The sequence below is a fragment of the Sinohyriopsis cumingii genome, chromosome 7 (assembly GCF_028554795.1).
Source record: "Sinohyriopsis cumingii isolate HCF-2022 chromosome 7, ASM2855479v2, whole genome shotgun sequence".
Classification (NCBI taxonomy): Eukaryota; Metazoa; Mollusca; class Bivalvia; order Unionida; family Unionidae; genus Sinohyriopsis; species Sinohyriopsis cumingii.
In genome coordinates this window covers 112,812,192-112,833,400 of record NC_142967.1, presented here as the reverse complement: position 1 = coordinate 112,833,400, position 21,209 = coordinate 112,812,192, and the positions used below count along the sequence as shown (strand labels likewise).

Here is a 21,209-nt window from a genome sequence, read left to right as displayed (position 1 = left end):
GAAAATCATTACTGGAATTTTTGAATTTCCTACTCAGTTACATGTCGCACATTGAACACCATTCATGTGTTATTGTTGTGTCATTTGGATGTCGGAATAATCTACACGACACATCGACAATCTTTGTCGCTACAAACTACACACATTGTGTTATGTATATTTGATTTAATTTATATTTGATTTAATTTAATTGTCTCTTTGTATGTTTTAATTTTTTTAATTTTCAATTTCATTACATGCAATTCTAATGTAATTTTGTTTAACAGGAATTTCATATTTTCCAGAAAACTCAGTTTGACCTGAATCCTTCATAAACACCAAATAATGGAAACACTGTTTCTAGTTTTGACTTAGTGCCCGACATTATCACTGAGAATAGTAAACAAATTTTTATTTTGTATTTTATTCTCGTTGTAAAACGATTGGTTTTTATCAAAGTCATACGTGATTTTATATATTAACAGCCTCTATTTCGCAATTCTAGTTTTTCCTGAAATTGCGCAGTATTCAGGTTTTATACTGATATATATATATATATATATATATATATATATATATATATATATATATATATATATATATATATATACGTTTTAGGTGCGTTGTGGGCAGTCATCCCGAAAGTGGGTTTACGGGAAGGACATGATATAGTTTACATTTCAAATCAAAATACATATACATAGGTTGTATTTCTTACATAGTAATTATGTATATGTTGAAAATAAGTATATACACTTATGTTATAGTCCTATTCATGTTTTCGGTTCGTGGGCAGATATATAAATTTCATGGGCAGTTTTGACCTTTAGGTTGAAGATGACAAAGTAACTGCCCAAAAAATACGTTCACGAAGAACAAACATATAGCATTCTGCCCGTGAATACGGCCACGGGAACAATATATAGCGTTCTGCCCACCAATACGTTCACAAGTAACAAATATATAGCATGACTTTCCGGTGTGCGCGCGCAAAATGGTTGTCAAGACACGACGATAAACATTAATATATTAAAGCATCCTTTGCAATGGCCAGCGTACATATAGCGGACGTGAGGTTCGTTTTTCACAGCTTGTTTGAAATAAATGGATGATTATATATCCAGTGTAACAACTTGTCTTGACAGCTTATGGATGCTAATGTTTGACATTTATTGTGAAGATGATTGTTCACTGCTTGTTGATGAATTCGTAGCTTCTGTTAATCGATGCTATAGCTCAATTTAACTGTCATACACTGATATGTTTAAGTCTGCTTGCACAGTTAACTATGCAGAGTTATGGAAATATAACAAATTGGTTTTAATAACTTTCAGAGTTTGTTTTACTATTAATCAATATTTGTTTCAAGTACTATAAAGGCTGTGATAGGTTGGGTGGCTTAGATTACAAATCAGGCCCTTCTCACTTGGGGGGTGGGGGGTGGGTACTGCCCATTATGAATATTACTGGTCCTAGATGTCCAACCTGATATTTATGACATATAGGTTCAACATCTTACTGCCAGCAGAAATGGTGTTCTGTAGTATTTTTCCCAGTCAATAGTTTATGGATATATTATGTCATGTACTATGCTTGTTTAACTCTCTCATCTCAGTTCTGACGTTACCATTGAATGCTATAATGTTCCCAGACATCCGGTATTCTTGGTTATTAAAATTATATATATACACAGATAACTGAAGGTGAGTTCTCATTATTCCCTAACAATTGTAATTAGTGGGGCTGTAGCAATTGATGGTCTGAGAATTCAAGTTAACTGGTTCAAAACTTGGGTAAACAACAAACTGTTTTCTTCCTTTGACAGGCATCATAAAGTTTTGCATCTTTGTCTCTCTGATGACTGTGGTACACAAGTTACAGACTTTGCCTTAGAATGAGCCTGATTTTTGATACTTGTTACTGAATGGCGTGGGGTAGGGAAGTAACAAAATTATTAAAGGTGGAATGTATGCAAACCATGCTGGAAATAGATATGTGCCAGCAACTGCAACATGTAAGCTTCAATCAATTTGGAAACTATAAGCTTTATCCTGTAAATATTAACAGTTCACACCCTGTATAAAAGATGATTTTGTGTTTGACTAACTGGAACTGTTAATTTATTATGTTAAGGAATTTATTGTTTTAACCCTAGTAAATGTAATATAATTAGGTCAAAAGTTCCAGTTTGTTTATTGTTTCCAGAGTTGATTATTGTAACTGGAAGAACCTGTTTCTAAGTGTTAAATGAAACGAAAGAGATATTGTTTACTCAAGTGATATAAAATAAAAGTTTAAAATGAACTGAAAGAAATATTGTTTATTCAAGTGATACAAAATAAATGCAAAAGTGTATATTCATTAAGAAGTGTATTGTCAATTGCAAATAAATGAAGATTTATCTTATTTTGTTCTTTACTTGTGTACAAAATTATACCTGGATTGGGCAATAATTACTTGGACTCCATTTGGAAAAGAAAAATCTATATGTCCTAAATACCTAATGTTCATATCATAATGCTCTTTTAATGGATGATTATGCTTTTCAGCTGACGTTACCATATTGCCAAGTGAACAAATAGTATGGCCTTCGGTGTGGCCCACTAATCACATTTGTAAATGAATTATGCATACAATAGAGAAATAGCTCTTAAAATATCTTATGAGTTGAACAATGTGTGTACACAAATAAACATGAAGCAAATCTTTGAACTTGTATGCCACACATGCAAGTGAATTGGTGGTTTTCATATGTAACTTGTGTCTATATTACTTTTAGCCATTTCTATTCACACACCAGAACACAACCTTTTTTGTCTGATTCAGGTACTAATGCAAAACTTATTTCAGCTGTAACTGAAGTATACAGAATTTTTCCTGATGTTGAGGCCTACTGTGTAGACAGTATAGCTGTAAGTCATCAAATCAAATGGAAGACAACAGTGTGCAGTTGAAGAAAATGATATATACCCAGTACCATTTAGAGTTATCTTAAAGAAAAGTCACAATGCACACTGATACAAGTAGTTTTAGAAAATGCATTTGTTCCACATACATTTTAACTTAACCCAAAAGTTCAGTCTCTTGCCTAAAATTCAATCAGATGTATGCATTTATTCCATAAAGCACAAAGATATAATGAACCAAATGTGATTGTCTCTTAGTTGTGTCCTATTTGATAATTTTGCTGCCACAGAGTCTGGATTGTGTCTCTGAAGAAATAGTTCATCTAGACTCTGTTGCAGTATTACATTTTATATGTTCAATTTAATGAATTTTCTTTCTTTGAATCATTCTTATGTCATAACTTGCGAAAATAGTTTAGTTAACAATATTTATTCAAACAGAAAAGATAACCTCACTTGACAAATCATCCTACTAAAGTGATCATGGCATACACTTTTATTTTTGAAATTCAAATATTGCCCATTCGTTAATTAACATAACTAATATTGCACATTGAAGGTGATCATATGTATCATCAGTTTTAAAAAAATAAAGACATAATACTATCATTTAATCACTGCATACAGGAAACAGACACTTGTGTCTGTAAAATGCCTTTCATTGGATTACTTTGGTTTATTAAAACCAAACAGCGATCCACTCAGGATTTTCTAGGGTAGATACAGAGAATATATTATGGTCATTCAGAACGCTATCAATACATCAGACCAGATTGTTTATATTATTATTTAGGCAAAATAACTTAGTAAGTCAGATGGCAAACATGAGGATGGTGATAGGTTATGTGGAATTTGCATTGAATCATCTGATCCCAGAAGATTTGATACAATGTCACTGGCTGTGGTAATCATCAAGTGCAATTGCACGGCACCATAAGACTTATCAAGATACCATAAGCTAGAAAGATGAACATAAAGAAAAACGATGACCCAAAGACAAATCCTGCAAACTGTGTGCAAAAACGATTCCACAGATTATAGATGAAAACTTTACTATATTTAGCTTCAAGATATTAATAAATTCGGATTACTTCCTCCAGTCTGCTACAGTAATTCATGCCCATTGCACTCATAAATTGATTATAGTCCTTGCAGTATTTTGTGTGGGCCACAATATTTTAATTGATGCAGCTGATGCTCCATTCTTCAGTTCAGTGTTGATTCAAACATAGCAATGTCCCTTTGGGATGTGTGCATAAATAAAGAATGCCTGTCCCTTCATTACCACACTTGTTGAATTTATCGTGTCTCTCTGAAAACTGTACCATGTGAGAAAGAATTTTATAAACAAACTGGACATAAGTATTGCTAGACATATACTCAGACCTGAGACTTCATAAAAGACTGCTTACTTGTGAGGCATTATTAGTGCTAGGGCTTGAGGTAATAACTTGCTATATGTTTGGTAAGGCAAAATAAGGGGCCTTATGACTTAAATTGAAACTGTGAAAAAACAAAAGGTTCAAATGCAATAAACTTTTGTTTTTCCTCATTTGTTATATTACAGTGCCATGAAAGGTCATTTCTTTTATCTTTTTAATCCCTTGCCAATTTTAAGTCATCATCACTAACCAAGTCTCTAAATCAATTCTTGGCATATTTAGCTAAAATGGTGTCTACTGTTCCATTATATCATTGATTGTTTAGCTTGCTTGTATGGAGCTTAACACCATTTTTCAGGATACCATAGACTTTACATGGCAGCCAACATATTTATTGGAAGAAATCAACACACATAACGCTACTGGCAAGCTTTCTCATATCCACACATTGGTTGGACTAGAGAGAGTTGATTAGTGATGTGTATGCCTAGACCATTCTATAATCCAGGGCCCCATGATTGAATACAGCTTAAAGAAATTAACCCTAATTCAATTTCCTTGTTGCATTTAAATCATAACACCCACCATGCAAAGTGACACATGTCTCAAGATTTTCAAATTTGTACATGTTTTGCAACTTTTAATTCTGAGTTGATGCATGTGGATGTGGAAATTCAGTTACTGAATACTTAGCTACTTATATAAGGAGCTCTCACACTGGTAAAAGCATGCAATTGGGATTGTATTTGCAAGAGGGCAATTAATTGTTCAAAATACTGTTTTAGCTAACTACATATGCGAAGGGTTGATGTATAAAAAAGAGGATCAAGAAATCCTAGCTGGTAAAGATAATTGTATCCAACTTGATAGAAAGTGAGAAGGCCTTTTAATTTTGTACAGCAGTTTCATTAAGGAACCAACTATAATACCATTAGAAGTTTATGAGCAGCAAAAACCACATTTAGGACCAACTAGACATCAAAACCATATGCATAGTTCCATTTACGGCCAACCAGACATCAAATAGGTCATCTAGTGAAAGCACAATGTCAAAATGACCAGCCATCTAGGAGAAGTAGCAAGGAAGGGGTTTTCCAGATGCCCATTAAAACAGCCATATTGGAGGTTAGATTGGCACTATTTTCATTTACGTCCAACTAGACATAAGAAGTCTTTCACTGATATGACGATTCATTCAGGAGAAGTAGTTATACCAAGATTTTCAGGATGGCCACATTGGTGGCCTTATAGGATGTCTGTACAGCACCATAATTCTCATTCAGGACCTGCTAGACATCAACATAAGTATTTTGTACACATGTTGACACGCTGACACAATTATCCATTCAGAAGTAGCGATAAAAAGTTTCTTAATATGGCTACTGTGGCAACCACATTGTATGTGTGAGTGGCACCATCTTGTTTTTTCTTCCAGATATTTTCACACAAATATCATATTTAAAGATGACATGAATTCATACAAGATCTTGTCGGTTTATTTCATAACAGATTTTTCCCTCATATTAATATAATCTTTTGAAAACATTTATACATTATAGTTCTAGAAATTTTTCATGCTCTCAGAAACTATTAAAATCACAGCAGAAGGTGTTATGTTATATCTTTATTCAGCACTGAAAAATATTTATGAACTCTTAAAGTTTTTTCCCCTATATTAACTTAATTTAATGAAGATTTTCAGACTATAACCTTTCCATTGGATTTATTTTTTCAAACATGGCGTAAAAAGTATGTTATAGTAACCAATTTTTACATTGCCTTCACCATTGCAGAAATCTCTATAATCAATTTCCTAGTAAAGAAAAGCCAAGAAAATAAATGGACAGTTAATATTCACTTCAGGATCACAGACCTGAGGCAAATATGTCATTGTTAAATCAAACATTTTTATTGCGTTTCCTTTGACCTAAATATATATGTACTTGCTGTTACTCTAAACGAAGGCTGGTGATCCAGTTGATAACCTTTTGGGGGTTTTAAGGATGTCTTTAAAATTAAGGCCTTAAAAATGTTGAGATCTTATATTAAAAATGACAATTTGAGCCTTGCAGATTCATGTCCACAGGTGCCCAAATAAAAAAAAAAGGGGGGGGGGGTGCAAGGGGCAAGCTTGTTGGTGTGTTATAAAATAACTGACTTATCATCGGTGTGCTGACAGGTGATGTGTAATTAAATCACTGTTGTAATATTAATAATGAGTGAGTCTGCACAAAGGAATTTCATACAGCTAAACTAGCTCAACAACTAGAGGCAATTAAGAAATATATCCACATTCGTGATTCTGTCAAATGGCAGATACAACAGCATCAGGAAGCTCAAGTGGCATTTACAGAAGGTAAAGAGCCGCTATACTTGTTATCTTTTTAGGGATGTGCTTGGATTTTGCCCTCAAGCTGGAGCAGTCATAGGATATATAATAAATCGCCACGGTCGGAATTTATCTTATAGTCTTATCCACAGTCGGGGTTTTATTCAAGCTTCAGGTGCAAGTTTTTGTGCATCTCCATGCCCTTGCATAAAACACAGTTACACGTATTTTTATATAGATATGTTTCAGTTGTAGACAGGAATAATAAGTATTTGCGAGTGTTTGAAATGAATGGGTTCATTATGAATTGAGTGGCACTACATTTCAAAAGCAAAATTGGATTGAAATGCAAGAACTGTAGTACGGAATTAGTGTTGGTTCTGGATCGTAGAATGGAATTGTGTGTGTGTGATTGGATTTTTAACGTAGCTTGAATAATTTTTCAGTCATATTGCTACGATGTCTGCAGTGTGGCAGTTTATAGTGATGTATAGCACTGGGGCATCATGCTGCAAACATGTAGTATGATGTTGCACCCAGTCACATTATCCTGACACCAGGCCGATCAGTCCTAACACTAACCTCTTAATGCTGAGCGTCTAGCGAGGTAGCTGTTAATACCATTTTTATAAGTCTTTGGTATGACTTGGCTGGGGTTTGAACCCATGACCTCCCGCTTCTGAGGCGGACGCTCTAACCACTAGGACACCGGAGTGGTCAGAATGGAATTGTAACAATTACAATGGAAGCAATTTGTATTATGCTTGTGCAGTGGCTACTCAAGATTATTTACTGATGCACAAACTAGTTATAGTTGTCATACTGGTTGTCATTCCAGGGATACTGACAGTCAGTGATTTCCACCTTGTAAAATCTTTCCTCTAGGGCGGACAATAATAATAGTTTCTGAAGCTGATTTTATTAGCAATGGTTTGCAAAATAACAACAAATATCCTTGTGTTTTATCAACTCATTATGGTTCCGCTGCTTTGGTAGAACAAAAAGGAATGTTCTTTATTGTTTTATGAATTTTATGCCCTGTGACAATGGCCAACATTTTGTAGGTCACGATCACTTTGGCATAAACTTATTTTATGCATGGCAGTTGGAAACTACGAAAATCTTCTTAGAGGCGAGCTGTATAATCGGCAGTTACATTGTTATTCTGAAAGAGTTCTGATAACTAAATAAATAAGTAAATAAATAAAAACACCATCTTTTATCATTAAAAGTTGCCAAGTGTTGTTTATACATTGTACGTGGCGTAATTCGTAAGTTTACTCGGCATATTTTCAACTCGGTAACGCCTGGTAACGGTCATACTTTTACCTAAATATGTGGGTCCTTTGAGAGCATCGTAAATGTATGGAGGAAAAGAAATAATTGTATTTTATGCTCATCTCAAAAGATTTGTTTGTATTTCTGCGAAATAGTCATGCCTAACCAGATAATAGCACAGACCCCCCCCCCCCCATTGTAACTACAAAGCCTTGAGCAAGTGCGAAGTTACCAGTTAATTTTATTGTTTGTTTCTATTTTTCAAGTTGTCTTCGTGTGTGCGCGCGTAAATTGAAAGCTTGTTATTACTAGTCAATATCGTCAATCATATTTGCTCCATTAGTCCATGCAGATAAGAAAGGAACTAATTTGTGTTGAATTTGTGCCCCCCCCCCCCACATCCCACCCCGCCCCGGCACGGTACAATAAACAAACACTTGATTGAAAATAAAATAAAAGAAACTAACCTTGCATTGTTATAATGTATTTCTTCTTTTTTCATCATGCGAAATTTACAGAACAAAATATATCAACGAACTCCGTAAATGTAGCGGATGCCGGCATGCGTATGCATCCTTAATGTGTGTGTATCGCTAATGTCAGATAAAAAAAATATCGCAAAAGAGACGAAAATATCACCAGATTGCTTGAAGGCGCCTGCCATTCACGCATGATAAGTTTCAAGGTGCAAACGGACCAAGATTATATTGTATCCAGGTTAACTATACGACGATATCTCGCAAAAGAAAAAAAATCATTATTTTAAAGAACATACAATGTGAGTGCAAATGATAATCTTTCGCTAGTATGAGTTACGAAAGTATCATGGGGGGGGGGGCACCAGACAGATGACCCCCCCCAAAAAAAAATAAAGTGTTTTCATGTACTCTTGTATACCCCAAGATGTGTGTGCTTGTTTAAAGTTTAAAAAAGGAATTTTGATCAAACTTTTAGTTTATAATTAGTCCTAGTGTTTTCTAAAGGGTAGTAGTCTGAAACATGGGTCTTATTCCCATTTTCAGATTTCATATCCTTGATTTTTAGTGATCTTTGTCAAGAATTTTCTATGTTCCGTGTATGCTATGTGTATCAATGCTATGGTGTGTGTATGCTATATAGTCTGTGTGTAGGGACAGCAATACTATGTCAAATTTGACTCTGTTGTCTTAATATATATTTTTATATGGACTTTTCAAATTTATTTGTTTGTCCTGGTATAAATTTAGTTGCTTTTGAATTAATTTGCAATTTAGAATTCCGGCGAGATGAACGGTATACTACCATTTGAAATTAAAATAAAACCTTTTGTTTTATGTGATTGACTATGGTGTGGCGTTTCTCACATTAAAGTCTATTTTCAAAATGAGGTAGGCTGTATTCGAGTCAGGATCTGCACTTTCTTTCTTTATTTATTTGTGTTTCTCCCGATTCGAGTTAGGCCTCCTCTCTAGTATTTAATTTATAATGTAAAAGAAGTAAATATCCAACCCAAAACCCCTTAGGAAGCTTTATACATTTACTGGTTTGGTTTTAGCATGAAAAACATAAGTGACATCTACAAAAATAATAAACTGGTAAAAAGACTAGAAACAACAAGGACCTTTAGAAGTATAAAGGAACTTTTATGTAAATATAGGGAAAATGAGGAACTTTGGGGAATTGAAACTAAGGAAACATATAATTGGATAAGGAAAAATTTAACCTCTAAAATTAAAAATAAAGTAGAGGAGGAAATGTCTCGGTTAATTGGGACAGACCTTGGAGGTACTGGACCAACATCGGCTCTCCAAAAATACAAAGCTTGATATTCAAATATCTACACGACATATGCATACATGTAAAATATCTCATGTGCAAATGTGCGAACTTCACAAAATATCATGCGATGGCACAGTGCGAGTTTAGGAAACAAGACAGGATACAATGAATTATGGAGATATCCAAGAAATAAAAATACAGAAGAAACCAAGTTTTATATCAAGACGGCAACTTTAACAAAACTTTAATAGGAAAAATAACAGATAACATAACTAAAACCATGATGGCGTGTGACCAAGTCATAAACATAAAAAAAATGAATAGGCAAATTTTTTTGTAATCCTTTCAAATTAATTAGAAAAAAGAACTTCTAGGAAGATTTGTGAATGGGAGGGACGGGGCTGCAAAGGGTGAAAAGAAGGGGAGGGAGATGGGGCAATGGATAATCTCCCATTAAAGGGGACCATCACAAAGTGAACCCTTGCCCTCATACCCCCACCCCGGATTGGAATCTGCTGTAGCCGCCACCCTTTTAATTTCTTATAAATTTTCCTAAACAGCTTCAGTTTCTTTTTATTATCCATTACAATTAAAATTAAATAATTAAATAGACTTTAATTATATTACGTAAACTATCACAAATCCTAATTATCGGGACAGAGAAACTATATGGGAAAAGTACGAGATAATGACGTCATGGGGCTATGAAAGAGTCGGGAAAAACACCTCATATAGGAAACTTTACATACATACATACACGAAAACAAAGGATCTAATAAGTCTCTCTTCTAATTCTATTTGCTCAAAATGTGCAGCTCTCGCACTGCACGGTAAATCCCCACTGTGTGTGTGTATGTGTGTGTGTGTGTGTGTGTGTGGGAAGAACAACCATTTTTAGAGATTTTGGCAGAAATCCAATAAATAATTTGAGACGGCCTAACTCTAGGTGGGAGAAATACAAGCAAATAAAAAAGTGTATGGACTCCAACTTCGAGTACAGCGGATTTCAATTTACAAATCCAATATGTGAATAATGACACAATATATTTGCACACAGAACACATTAAGTTTTTTTTTCTTAATTAAATTATAATACACCGTTACTTAGCCGAAATTCAAAAATATATTAAATAAATAAAAATAAACCTTTTCTTGATCCGATTATAAGGTCCTAAGATTACTGGGGAGATTTGGGAAAAAATAAAGGCTATCCCAACATGGAAGCAAAATATAGCATACACAAACTATAGCATATATATATATAGCACACACGGGATATAGGCGACCTCTAGCCAAGGTCAACCAAGAGTATAGTGAAGGGATTTCAAGTCAGGTGATGGAAAGATGGAAACCTATTCGGAAAAACAACCCTATAGATAAAACTAGGTTTTAAAAGAAATACCCCGTTAAAAAGGAGAATTAAATTTTTTTGACCTAAATTCTTTTGCATAATATAAAACATACAACACATGGGGGGGGGATAAATACACATAAAACACTATAATTTTTTGGAAAAGTGGGGTGGGGGGTCTGTCTGGTGCCGGCCCCCCCCCCCCGTACTTCGTCTTGTGGGGATAAATGTACGTCATTTCCTGCTGGCGTCCTCTATAGGTGGAAAATCGTATCTAAGTAACAGTGATGTATACTTTTATTTCGAGAAATTAAATTATTTTTTCTGTACACTTTATAGGTTTTTTTTGGTTCTTTTTGTTCAAGTATAACTACTTTTAATCATGTTATGCAAATCTGATGTATAAAGAAAAATGTTGGTGCATGGCCGGTAACTTTTATACGTCATGGCAACGGAAAATAAATTCCGCGCATGCGCATTTTGTGTGGGAGCACAAAAAAAAAACCCACACAAAAACAAGCAATCTACTAAAATAAGCCATTACGTGAGAACTTGGCCTGAAAAGAGCAAATATAGGTACTATAAAATATTGCTAGTCTCGGATTTGACAATCCTTAGTTTTTTATGCTGATGAAACATTTTTCAGTAGAATTTTTTTTCCTACAGTTTAAATGCCTAATTTTACTGTTTATAATCATACATGTTCAAATGTACTGGTCACATATAACAATATCGTCGAAATATTAACTGATACCATGCTGGATTTATATAGAATGTCTAAATAATCATAAAACTAAAGGTGTAATTGATTATAACCAATATATATTTTTTGCAGTAACAAGATAATGAGATCCGAACATTGACCAAACAGTACTTAGAGAAATTCAATATCGATTAGTTCATCCTCAACCTCCAACTGATATACTTTATTGCAAGGGGTAAATGGTACCGTATTGAAAGACGTGTTAGGATAAAAGATACCGTTGTTAAAGAATATCCTGACCGACTGAGATCTTAACATCGTACATCATAGCTGAAAACAGTGCAAGCCAGTATACATATTTGCATTATGCTCACGCAAGAAATATTGTATCAACCAAATGGGTTTCTTGACCGAGCGATGTCAAGCCCTTGCGCGAATCCCGCTACGAGTCATAGGTTTCCCCGATTCAAAGGAATCCTGTACAACTACTTCTGCAAACTGGAAAGTCCAACGCGTCCAATCTATCAGTAATGTTACTCTAATTAATACATGACCACAAATCCCAACTTCCCAATTGTATGTCAATGTCACAACTGCAAAGCTTCTCTTCGTTAACTTTCCATAACTTACCGCCAGTATTTCACGCCGTGAAACTATACAACTCATCAACCTAATACAGGGAACCGTTTTTACTACGCCACCTTAGGCCTTTTAAATCATGATTTTTAGCTTCATTTCGCCTGTAACTTTGCAACATATTTACCACCACAGCAACAATAAATGGCGCCCGCCGACGGCGGAACAGTCCTTTTCTGTTGATTCCATTGTATAATTTACCAATCTCCAGTCATAAATACTGCACCTGGAGTCACACGATCAATTCACGCAATTAGATTTGAATAGGGACCACTGAGTGAGTTGGATACTCATGCGGCTCTTACCTGAATTCACCAAAAGTAAACCATGTCATCTTGAAGCTCACTTACACTTCACTCCGTAACGTTTGCCCCTAGTAATTGGCTTATTATTTTGGTCTAAAGACTATAATCCCAGCACCGACTTCCCATATTCAAGCAAGTATATAAGGAATCCTTAAAATGGAGAGCGGTAAACAAATGCGCATACTCCAAAATATATTACAATATTATACATACCTTGGAATTTTATTAACTATTTTTGTTTACATATTTTCATTGTACTCGTGGATGGGTAATGTGATTTTGCGTTCTGCCTTGCTTATAAAATGTATTGTCTTTGGTCAACAAAAGTTGATTTAGAGAGGATAAGAAAAGAAGTTTTGTTAAACGATGATGGAATTAAATAAACACTGGGGACAATATCGTACGTTGCACATAAATCGCACAGATTAATTGAGATTTTGCTTAACGGTCAATCAGTCCGCACTCGAAGTAGGGAAATAAGCGAATAGTGCAAAAGCAGACCATTGTCTGATAATCGACGTACATCTGCCACAGCCATATATTGTAAAAATCCCATTACTACAGGTAAAAAAGAATTAACTACAACTGCTTCTTTGGGGCGTCATGTGTGACCAGTGTATATTAGTACTGTGTTAGAAAAATATTGCGACAAACCAAAGTAAAGAAAACAGTCACTTTTATCAATCAGTCCATATCGTTTTACAAATTATACTGAATAACTGACTTCAGTAGAACTCAGAAGAATGTATTCCTGTAAGCACATCACGATTGCGGTGTTTGTACATTTATATAAAGTGGGATCATTTTACAAGCAAAGTATACATTTAAAAATTAACACTGCAAATGAGACAACGCTTAAGTACATACGGATTATAATCGTGAGATGGCAAAGAATGGTTCATATGTTGAGAGGTAACCAATACACCAACAAAATAAGAGTTTGTAAGAACATCTTATTTCCTTCTTAGATATACTTAGCCATAATGCAAATTGTTTCCTAATATGAAACATGTAAACATATTCCGACCATGCTGGAAACAAAAATAGTAAATTTAATTTAGTTCAGCGTAAACTGTAAGTTAGTTCTTTCCTTTTGGCATGGTGTCTGAATAAAAAAGTATATTTCTCAAATTTGCTAACCACTACACTGTCATTATGTAATTAGATACCTAATTGATGTACCATGGTTGTATACATATATCTATAAATATATATAGTGTTGTGGACATGTACGGTTGAATAATACCATCCCGTGTTTGTGTAGGGAAATGCGTACATCACAATCGCACTCGTAAATTTGAATCAATACCATCTCATGAATGGTTAGGGGCCGTCCATTTAGTATGTACGCATAGAGGGGTGGGGGGGGTAACCCAAATGCATAGGCTTGAGCATGGAGGTATACTGATAATATATGTACGCATTTAAGGGGGGGGGGGGCGCTGAAACCTCGAAAATAAGTTGTATAATACGTAACCTGTTCGACTTGGTTCAGTAGGCTTTTGCATTTTAGCGGACATAAGACAAACTTGTCCCACCCAGTCACACTATCCTGACACCAGGCCGACTAATCCGAACACTAACCTCTTAATGATCGGCACCAAAAGAGGCAGCTGCTAGTACCATTTTTATGTCTTTAGTATGATTCGGCCGGGGTTTGAATACGCGACCCCTCGCATCCGAGGCGGACGCTCTATAGACACATTGCACCATCGGAGAAGTCGCTTAGTAAAGAATGTACGATACTGGTTCCTGTTTTTCATGACAACTCGACCTGGAGACCTACCTGATGGAAAATGAAGGCGCATTATAAGGTTATAATATACGAGTCCATAAATACATAAATATTTTTTAAATTATAATTTTCGAGCAATTAGTGTCTCTTAGCATTTGACAAAGTCTGCTTGCAGTAGCGTACTAAGGGGAGGGGGGTTACAACATACTTCGATGCTAATACTACTGATTTCAAGCATAAAATTAAAGCTAAACAACAGCATATAACATGTTTACATATATTATTAAGTACGTCTTCATTTGTCTTTCCGTGCGCCAAATACCTTCCAACACAAAGATTTTCCATATAGGTAAATTAGTTGTACCAATCTTAAACAACCATATATTTCGACATATATAATATCAATGTATAGGTTTCTCATCAGTTTAAATCGATCTGTGCCAAAAAAAGTCGAGAAAATTAATAATAAAAAAGTTGGTATTTATGACTCATTATTGCTTGCGACTTTACCGATCTTCGTATCCTTGATATGTGCATCTACCCTTCCCGTTTTGCGATAGTAGCACATACTTGGATGCTAATACTATAGATTTGAAGCATATAATTTAAGATGTACAACATTAAATAATATGTGTATGTATCTTATTAAGTACGGTTTCATATGTCTGTTTGTGCACCCGATGCCTTCCTATCCGAACGGTTTCCATGTAGGTGAATAATTTATACCAATAGTAAACAAACACAGCTTTTGACAAATTTCATATTAATATATAGGTTCTCATCTGCCTAAATCGATTTGTGCCAATAGACGTGTGTGAAAATACAAAATAAAAAAGTTCCACTTTTTACGGAATATCGGGTGCGACTTTGCCGATCTTCATATGCTTGCTACTTTAATACACCCTTCCCGTTTTGTGATTGTAGCACATACTTCGATGCTAATATTAGAGATCTGAAGTATAGAATTAAAACTATACAATATTATAAAATGTGTGTATATATCTTAATAAGCACGTCTTTATTTGTCTGTCCGTGCGCCTAGATCCGACCTATGCGAAAGTTTTTCATATGGGCGAATAAGTCATAACAATCGCAAAAACAACGGTTTTGACACATTTGATATCAGATGACAAATTTGATTTTAATTGATATGTTTCTAATCATACTAAATCGATCTGTGCCAATAGACATGTGTGAAAATGCAAAATAGAAGGTTTTGTTCTTTTTACTGAATATCGGGTGCGACTTTACCGATCTGCATATCCTTGCTACGTGAATCTACCATTGCCGTTTTGCGATCGTACTACATATTTCGATGCTATTGCTATATATCTAAAGCATATAATTAAAGCCGTACAACTGTAAATAGTATGTGTATGTATCTTATTAAGTATATCTTCCTTTGTCTGTCATTTCGCCTAATGTCTTCCTATACGATCGTTTTCCATACAGGTGAATAACTCATAACAATAGTAAATAAACCCCGATTTTGACAAATTTGATATAAATTGATAGGTTTCGCATCAGTCTAAATCGATCTGTGATAGTAGAAATGTAAGAAAATGCAATATGAAAGTTTTGGTATATTTGACTCTGTATCGCTTGTGAATTTAACAATCTTCATAACCTTGATACGTGCATCTTCCATTGCCGTTTGTCTCGGTATCACAAACTTCAATGTTTATAGTATAAATCTGAAGCATACAAGGAGAGCTATACAACAGTATATAATATGTGTATGAATCTTATTAAATACATCTTGATGTGTCTGTATGTCCGCCCAATGTCTTCCACAGCGAGCGTTTTCCATATTGTGTATTGTTCCACTTCCTATTTTTACACTACCTAATTTTGATCTAGTTTAATAAACACCCATTTCTACAGAGGACACATCTGTCGCAGCCTCGACATTTTTTTACACTTATCAGCATTGAGTCACTCGGACAAAAAGATTTGTCAAAAGTCATATCATTATTATTAATGAAGTGAAACAAGGACACATACGATGAAAAAAATAATACATTTCTCCAATTCACTTTTTTCCAACCAGGAAGTCCTCTTAAAATCTTTACCAACTATTCTGACAAGGCAAATACAATTTGTTCCATACCAATCATCCAGTCTGCTACTCAACATGTGTTAGCTATGTGACTCACAGCTGATAACTGCATCTCCATCACTTTTTTAGAATTGTGTTTTGTGTTTTACGTGAATATGTCATTACTGATTTTCTGAGGTGGTTCTTGGGTATTTTACTTTGGAGTAATGATCATGAAACACACGTTTATGGTATATTTCATAAATAAATCAGCATCCACTACATTACTGCTAATTTAAATAAAATTACGTGTATTACTATTAGGATTTTTCTCTCAAAAATAGGCAATTTTACTTTAATAGTAAATTTCAAACGTCCATTAAACTAATCTTGATATTTAACTTATTTTGACAAATTAATTCTTTCTAAATGTCTTCTGTCTCCTATTATTTGCACTATTAGAGAAATAAGTTATGAAGTATGCAAAACAGTTTTGTACCTTAAACAGTACATGTACATTAAAGAATTTGGGTTCTGCATATTCACAATGCCATTTAATTATTGCAAGGATGTTGTAAACTAAATCCAGTATTCTTTTATTATAAGTAAACAATTGTATTATTATACCATCATGATTTTCCCCCAATTTTATTCTTTCAGCTTTTCCAACAAAATATCTGTTCCAAAACAAATTTTTTGATAAATATAGGAACAAATTCTGAGTAAACACCATTTTTCTTTTGCTGTCGTTGTTAATGGTAGACTGAGAGAAGAAAATGCAGCAGCATATAATATGAACTTAAGTGAAGTTATGAACTTACTAAGCCTGGATTTAAATAAATGGTATCACTTGTATTTCTAATGACAGCCACAATCCTCTTAGTTTGGGCTCAAGACCAGCAATAGTGAATAGAGGTATTTCGAAAGACATATAACAGCTCACTCATTATAATGTTACTAATTAGCATTATTGAAAACTTCTTAGATATCAAAATAAATAGCATATATGTATGGTGCTTGTTGGTGACATTGGCAGATTATTCACTCCACATCCTGGTTCCCGGGCAGTTTTGATCTCTCACAATAATAATCACGGGCACAGTGGCTCGTTACAAAGAAAATCAACAGATTTGGGTTCTAACCTGTAACACTATTAACATATTATATTGTTACAGGTTAGAACCCCATCCCTTGATTTTCTTTGTAACGACCCCCTGTCATCATGGGCAGTAAATTTGAAACATACTACTTCCGGGTCAATCTATTTTTAAGGTGCAATATATACTAGTACATAATGGGAGGTAACTCAAGTTGTGCTATTCAATTCAATTCATTAATGAAAAAATGGAAATAAATAGGTAAAAAGGCAATTATTTATTTTGCAGATGAATATTTATCGAATATTTAACATTCAGCAGCGTAAATATGCATTTATTTTATTGATATTTGTGGCAAGAGTGCAGAAAAGGACGACGTGCTTCGTGGGCAGATGGAAATCTGCCCACGAACTTTTATCTGCCCACGAAACCGTCTGAGGACGACAAAACTGCCCACGACCCACCTTAAATAATAGTATATATATATATATATATATATATATATATATATATGTATCAAGGAATTAATAAGTTGGGCTTTTACACTGGAAAGTGTGTGTTTGTGACCAGTTGGGAATTATATTTTAATTGTTATTCAAATTATTTGAATTCTAAAAAATCAATTCTTTTTCCTGGAAATATGTGTGTGCTCATAGAGAATTCTGGGACAAAGACATTATTTAAATTCTATTCTGAAATTCAAACACCGGAATATTATTGATTGTGAATTAACAAAGAACTGTAGACAACAGCACAATACCGACTACATTATACGTCATCACCTTCCATTTAGGATTTTTTGTTGGAACTCAAACTCAAATTTCCTGAGAACATTTCATTCCTTGACTTCTAAAATTTAATTCGTGTATTGTTCTTGGATAATTTTTGAATTTTATTCTTAAAACCGTAAGATCTTAATTTTTTACTTTTACAGTTTTTTGCCAGGGAACTACATTATTTGTTAATTTTTTCAAAGCAAGTTTTCACTATTTCGTTTGTTACTGTCTATTAGAATCTAAACACGTTACAATTGTCGCAGCCATCCCACTCGACACTATTGACATCCTTTTCCAGACTGTGTAGCTACAAAACGACAAACTGTGTTGTATCCAACGCACTCGACACACTATTGACATCCGGTTCTAGATTGTGCCTCTATCACATTTATCATTCAACACTAAAACACAAACCTAGGTCTGGTACCGAACCTTAACTGACGTTGAAAATCACTACCTCTTCGGCACGTCATAGGAACAAATTTTGATAACTATTAACTTAATTTTATGTGCAAGATCAATGTGGGAATAGAGATTATTTGAATTAGAGATTGTGTGAATTATGATGAGTTGACCATTTATGCTGATTTTCAAGAATGCTATTTAATAGTGATCTCATTGGTTTTGTTTGAACATGCTGCATTCTACCTCTGTTGTATTCCCCATTCTACATATTTCTAAATATCATATCTTGATATTCTGAATATGAACGCTAAATCTTGCGTGGAAAAATGCACAAAAACCTGGAAGCAATAACAAATAAGCTGTGTTGACCATTTTTGTGAAATTATAATAAATACAAACTTTTGAGGTGAAAGTATCATTTATTGACACAATAATACATAGGAGAGATCTGGTAAATGAAAATGACGAGGTGTCTGTCTATTCCTTTGTTATCTGGTTTTGACTCCAGACACATTAGGATCATTAGAGTACAGATGTTCTACTTGGATCACATGATGTTTTCATTGCCTCAGTTAAACTATTTATAGGCCTACTTTGAGGGAATTAGTTGTTGACACGGCAAATCGGCCTTGATAAATGAATGAAAACTTCACAAAGTATTAGAAATGTATTCTGCACAAGTGACGTCATCTCACCTTTACAATGCATTCAGTAGTGTTAGACTACCTATCAAGAATATTGTTATTAACCCCAATGAGTAAACAAAAGTGATGTTTTAAAATAATGTGTCATACAGATATCCGGAACATTGCTCAAGATGTTTCGTATGGAGTGTCGTTTACTCATACACGAATCTATTCGAAATGGAGATTCTGTTTTGTTTAAATATATGAATGAATATTTTTTACATTGTCAGAGAATACGCATGATTACGATGTTGTGTCCAGATTAAAATACAACACGCATCAAATGAGCAGGAACATGCCTGATTTTGTAAAAGTGTCAATTATAACAAGCATGTCGTTGAAGCAATGAAACTTTTTTATACAAGTTTCTGCAAGCATGTGTTTTGTGGTTCTGAACATATTTGTATATCACAGAATTTGTAATTTCAATAGTCACCAAACAAAATAATTTTGTCTGCACGAAAACACTTCGTATGAGAAATATTACGGAAACGTTAAACAATTGTTTCATTTGGAGTTTATATTATTTTGTATGCCAAAGCCTTGTTAGCAGTTCTAACCATCAGTAATGGCATAAATATCCTTCTAGATAATAGCAGGCAATGTACTTACAAGGTAATACCATTTCATGCTCGGGGCAGGATATGCGCATGTATCTGTTTTACATCGCAGAGTAACATTGGATCTGGCAAGATCTAATTGTGCGTTCCCTTCGTAAGTCAAAGACAGGCTGCTTGGAAAAGCTTTGAACAGAAGAGAAAATATTTTCAGTCGACACTTCTAACACAATTAACGTTGATAACAAGCGAATATGCTAAGAATTTGCTTGGCACTACTTGCCTTATAGTATACTACCACAGAAGTCCAATTTCTGTACTATCAGTCTAACAAAACCTTACACTGCGTGAAATGTATCCAATAACGAAACCAAGTAGCCCCACTCCAGTACATTATAGTATCTTTAGCGTTGAACCTCACGACAGTTAAGGTCAAAACACACTGAATGAAACTATTCTTTTAATGGAAAACAGTTAGAATTGTGCAAAAGCCAATACCCCTTAATCGAAACAAAAGCTTTGCGCTCAAACACTATTGTAAAATATAAAAACTAATAAATCATCTTTTTCATAAAATTCAACCAAGATTCATTATGATTGACATACTAAAGACGTTTGTTTATATTGCTATATCATGTCATTTTTTAATACGACTCTATGGTCACAAACAAGTAACAAAAAAGAAGCAAAAACCAAAACGTTTTGTAAAACTCAATCAACACATATAATTATTAAACTAATAAATCAATGATGTGAGAGGATCTTAAGCATAATGAAGCGAATCCAAATCAGCCCTTATACAAGTCTTTGAAAGTCCTAAAAGAATAAAAGCCTCATATAATTTCAAGACCGGAAATGTACTGGTCTTCCAAGAACCGTGAAGTTGAAAAGAAGGCGTTGTCCAGAATCCTTTAGAATAATTTCTAACAATTCAAGAATAATAGAATTGTCCAAATATTTAACACTTTCTATCACCACTGAACAGTCCAAACAAATGTTTTTTCTCTTGCAAAATATATACGTACAACATAAAGTACGTATGCAGACTTACATCAGGAACACAACAAATGTGAATGACTCCAGAAATCGGAATGAAACTGAATGCTTAACCTTCTCCTTCTAAACACCGTAAATTGCGACCGTATTTCGCAATGAACCCGATATGAAAGCATACACTATTCATTTACGACGTAGGAAGTCACGATTTTTATTTACATGACCTCGCGGCAACCAAAGGGATTCAGCATAATTATTCTAGAAACTTCCATATCCCATCAGTCACTGAGAA

General features: G+C 34.3%; 1 protein-coding gene across 1 annotated transcript in view; it reads right to left on the bottom strand.

Moving 5' to 3' along the window:
* Positions 1-21,209, bottom strand: part of LOC149795947 (synaptogenesis protein syg-2-like) — a 109,793-nt gene that overhangs the window by 55,442 nt on the left and 33,142 nt on the right. The window contains exon 5 of the mRNA XM_089964158.1: positions 19,977-20,107. Coding sequence (XP_089820284.1) covers positions 19,977-20,107 — 131 coding nt within the window. The remainder of the gene's footprint in view (positions 1-19,976; positions 20,108-21,209) is intronic.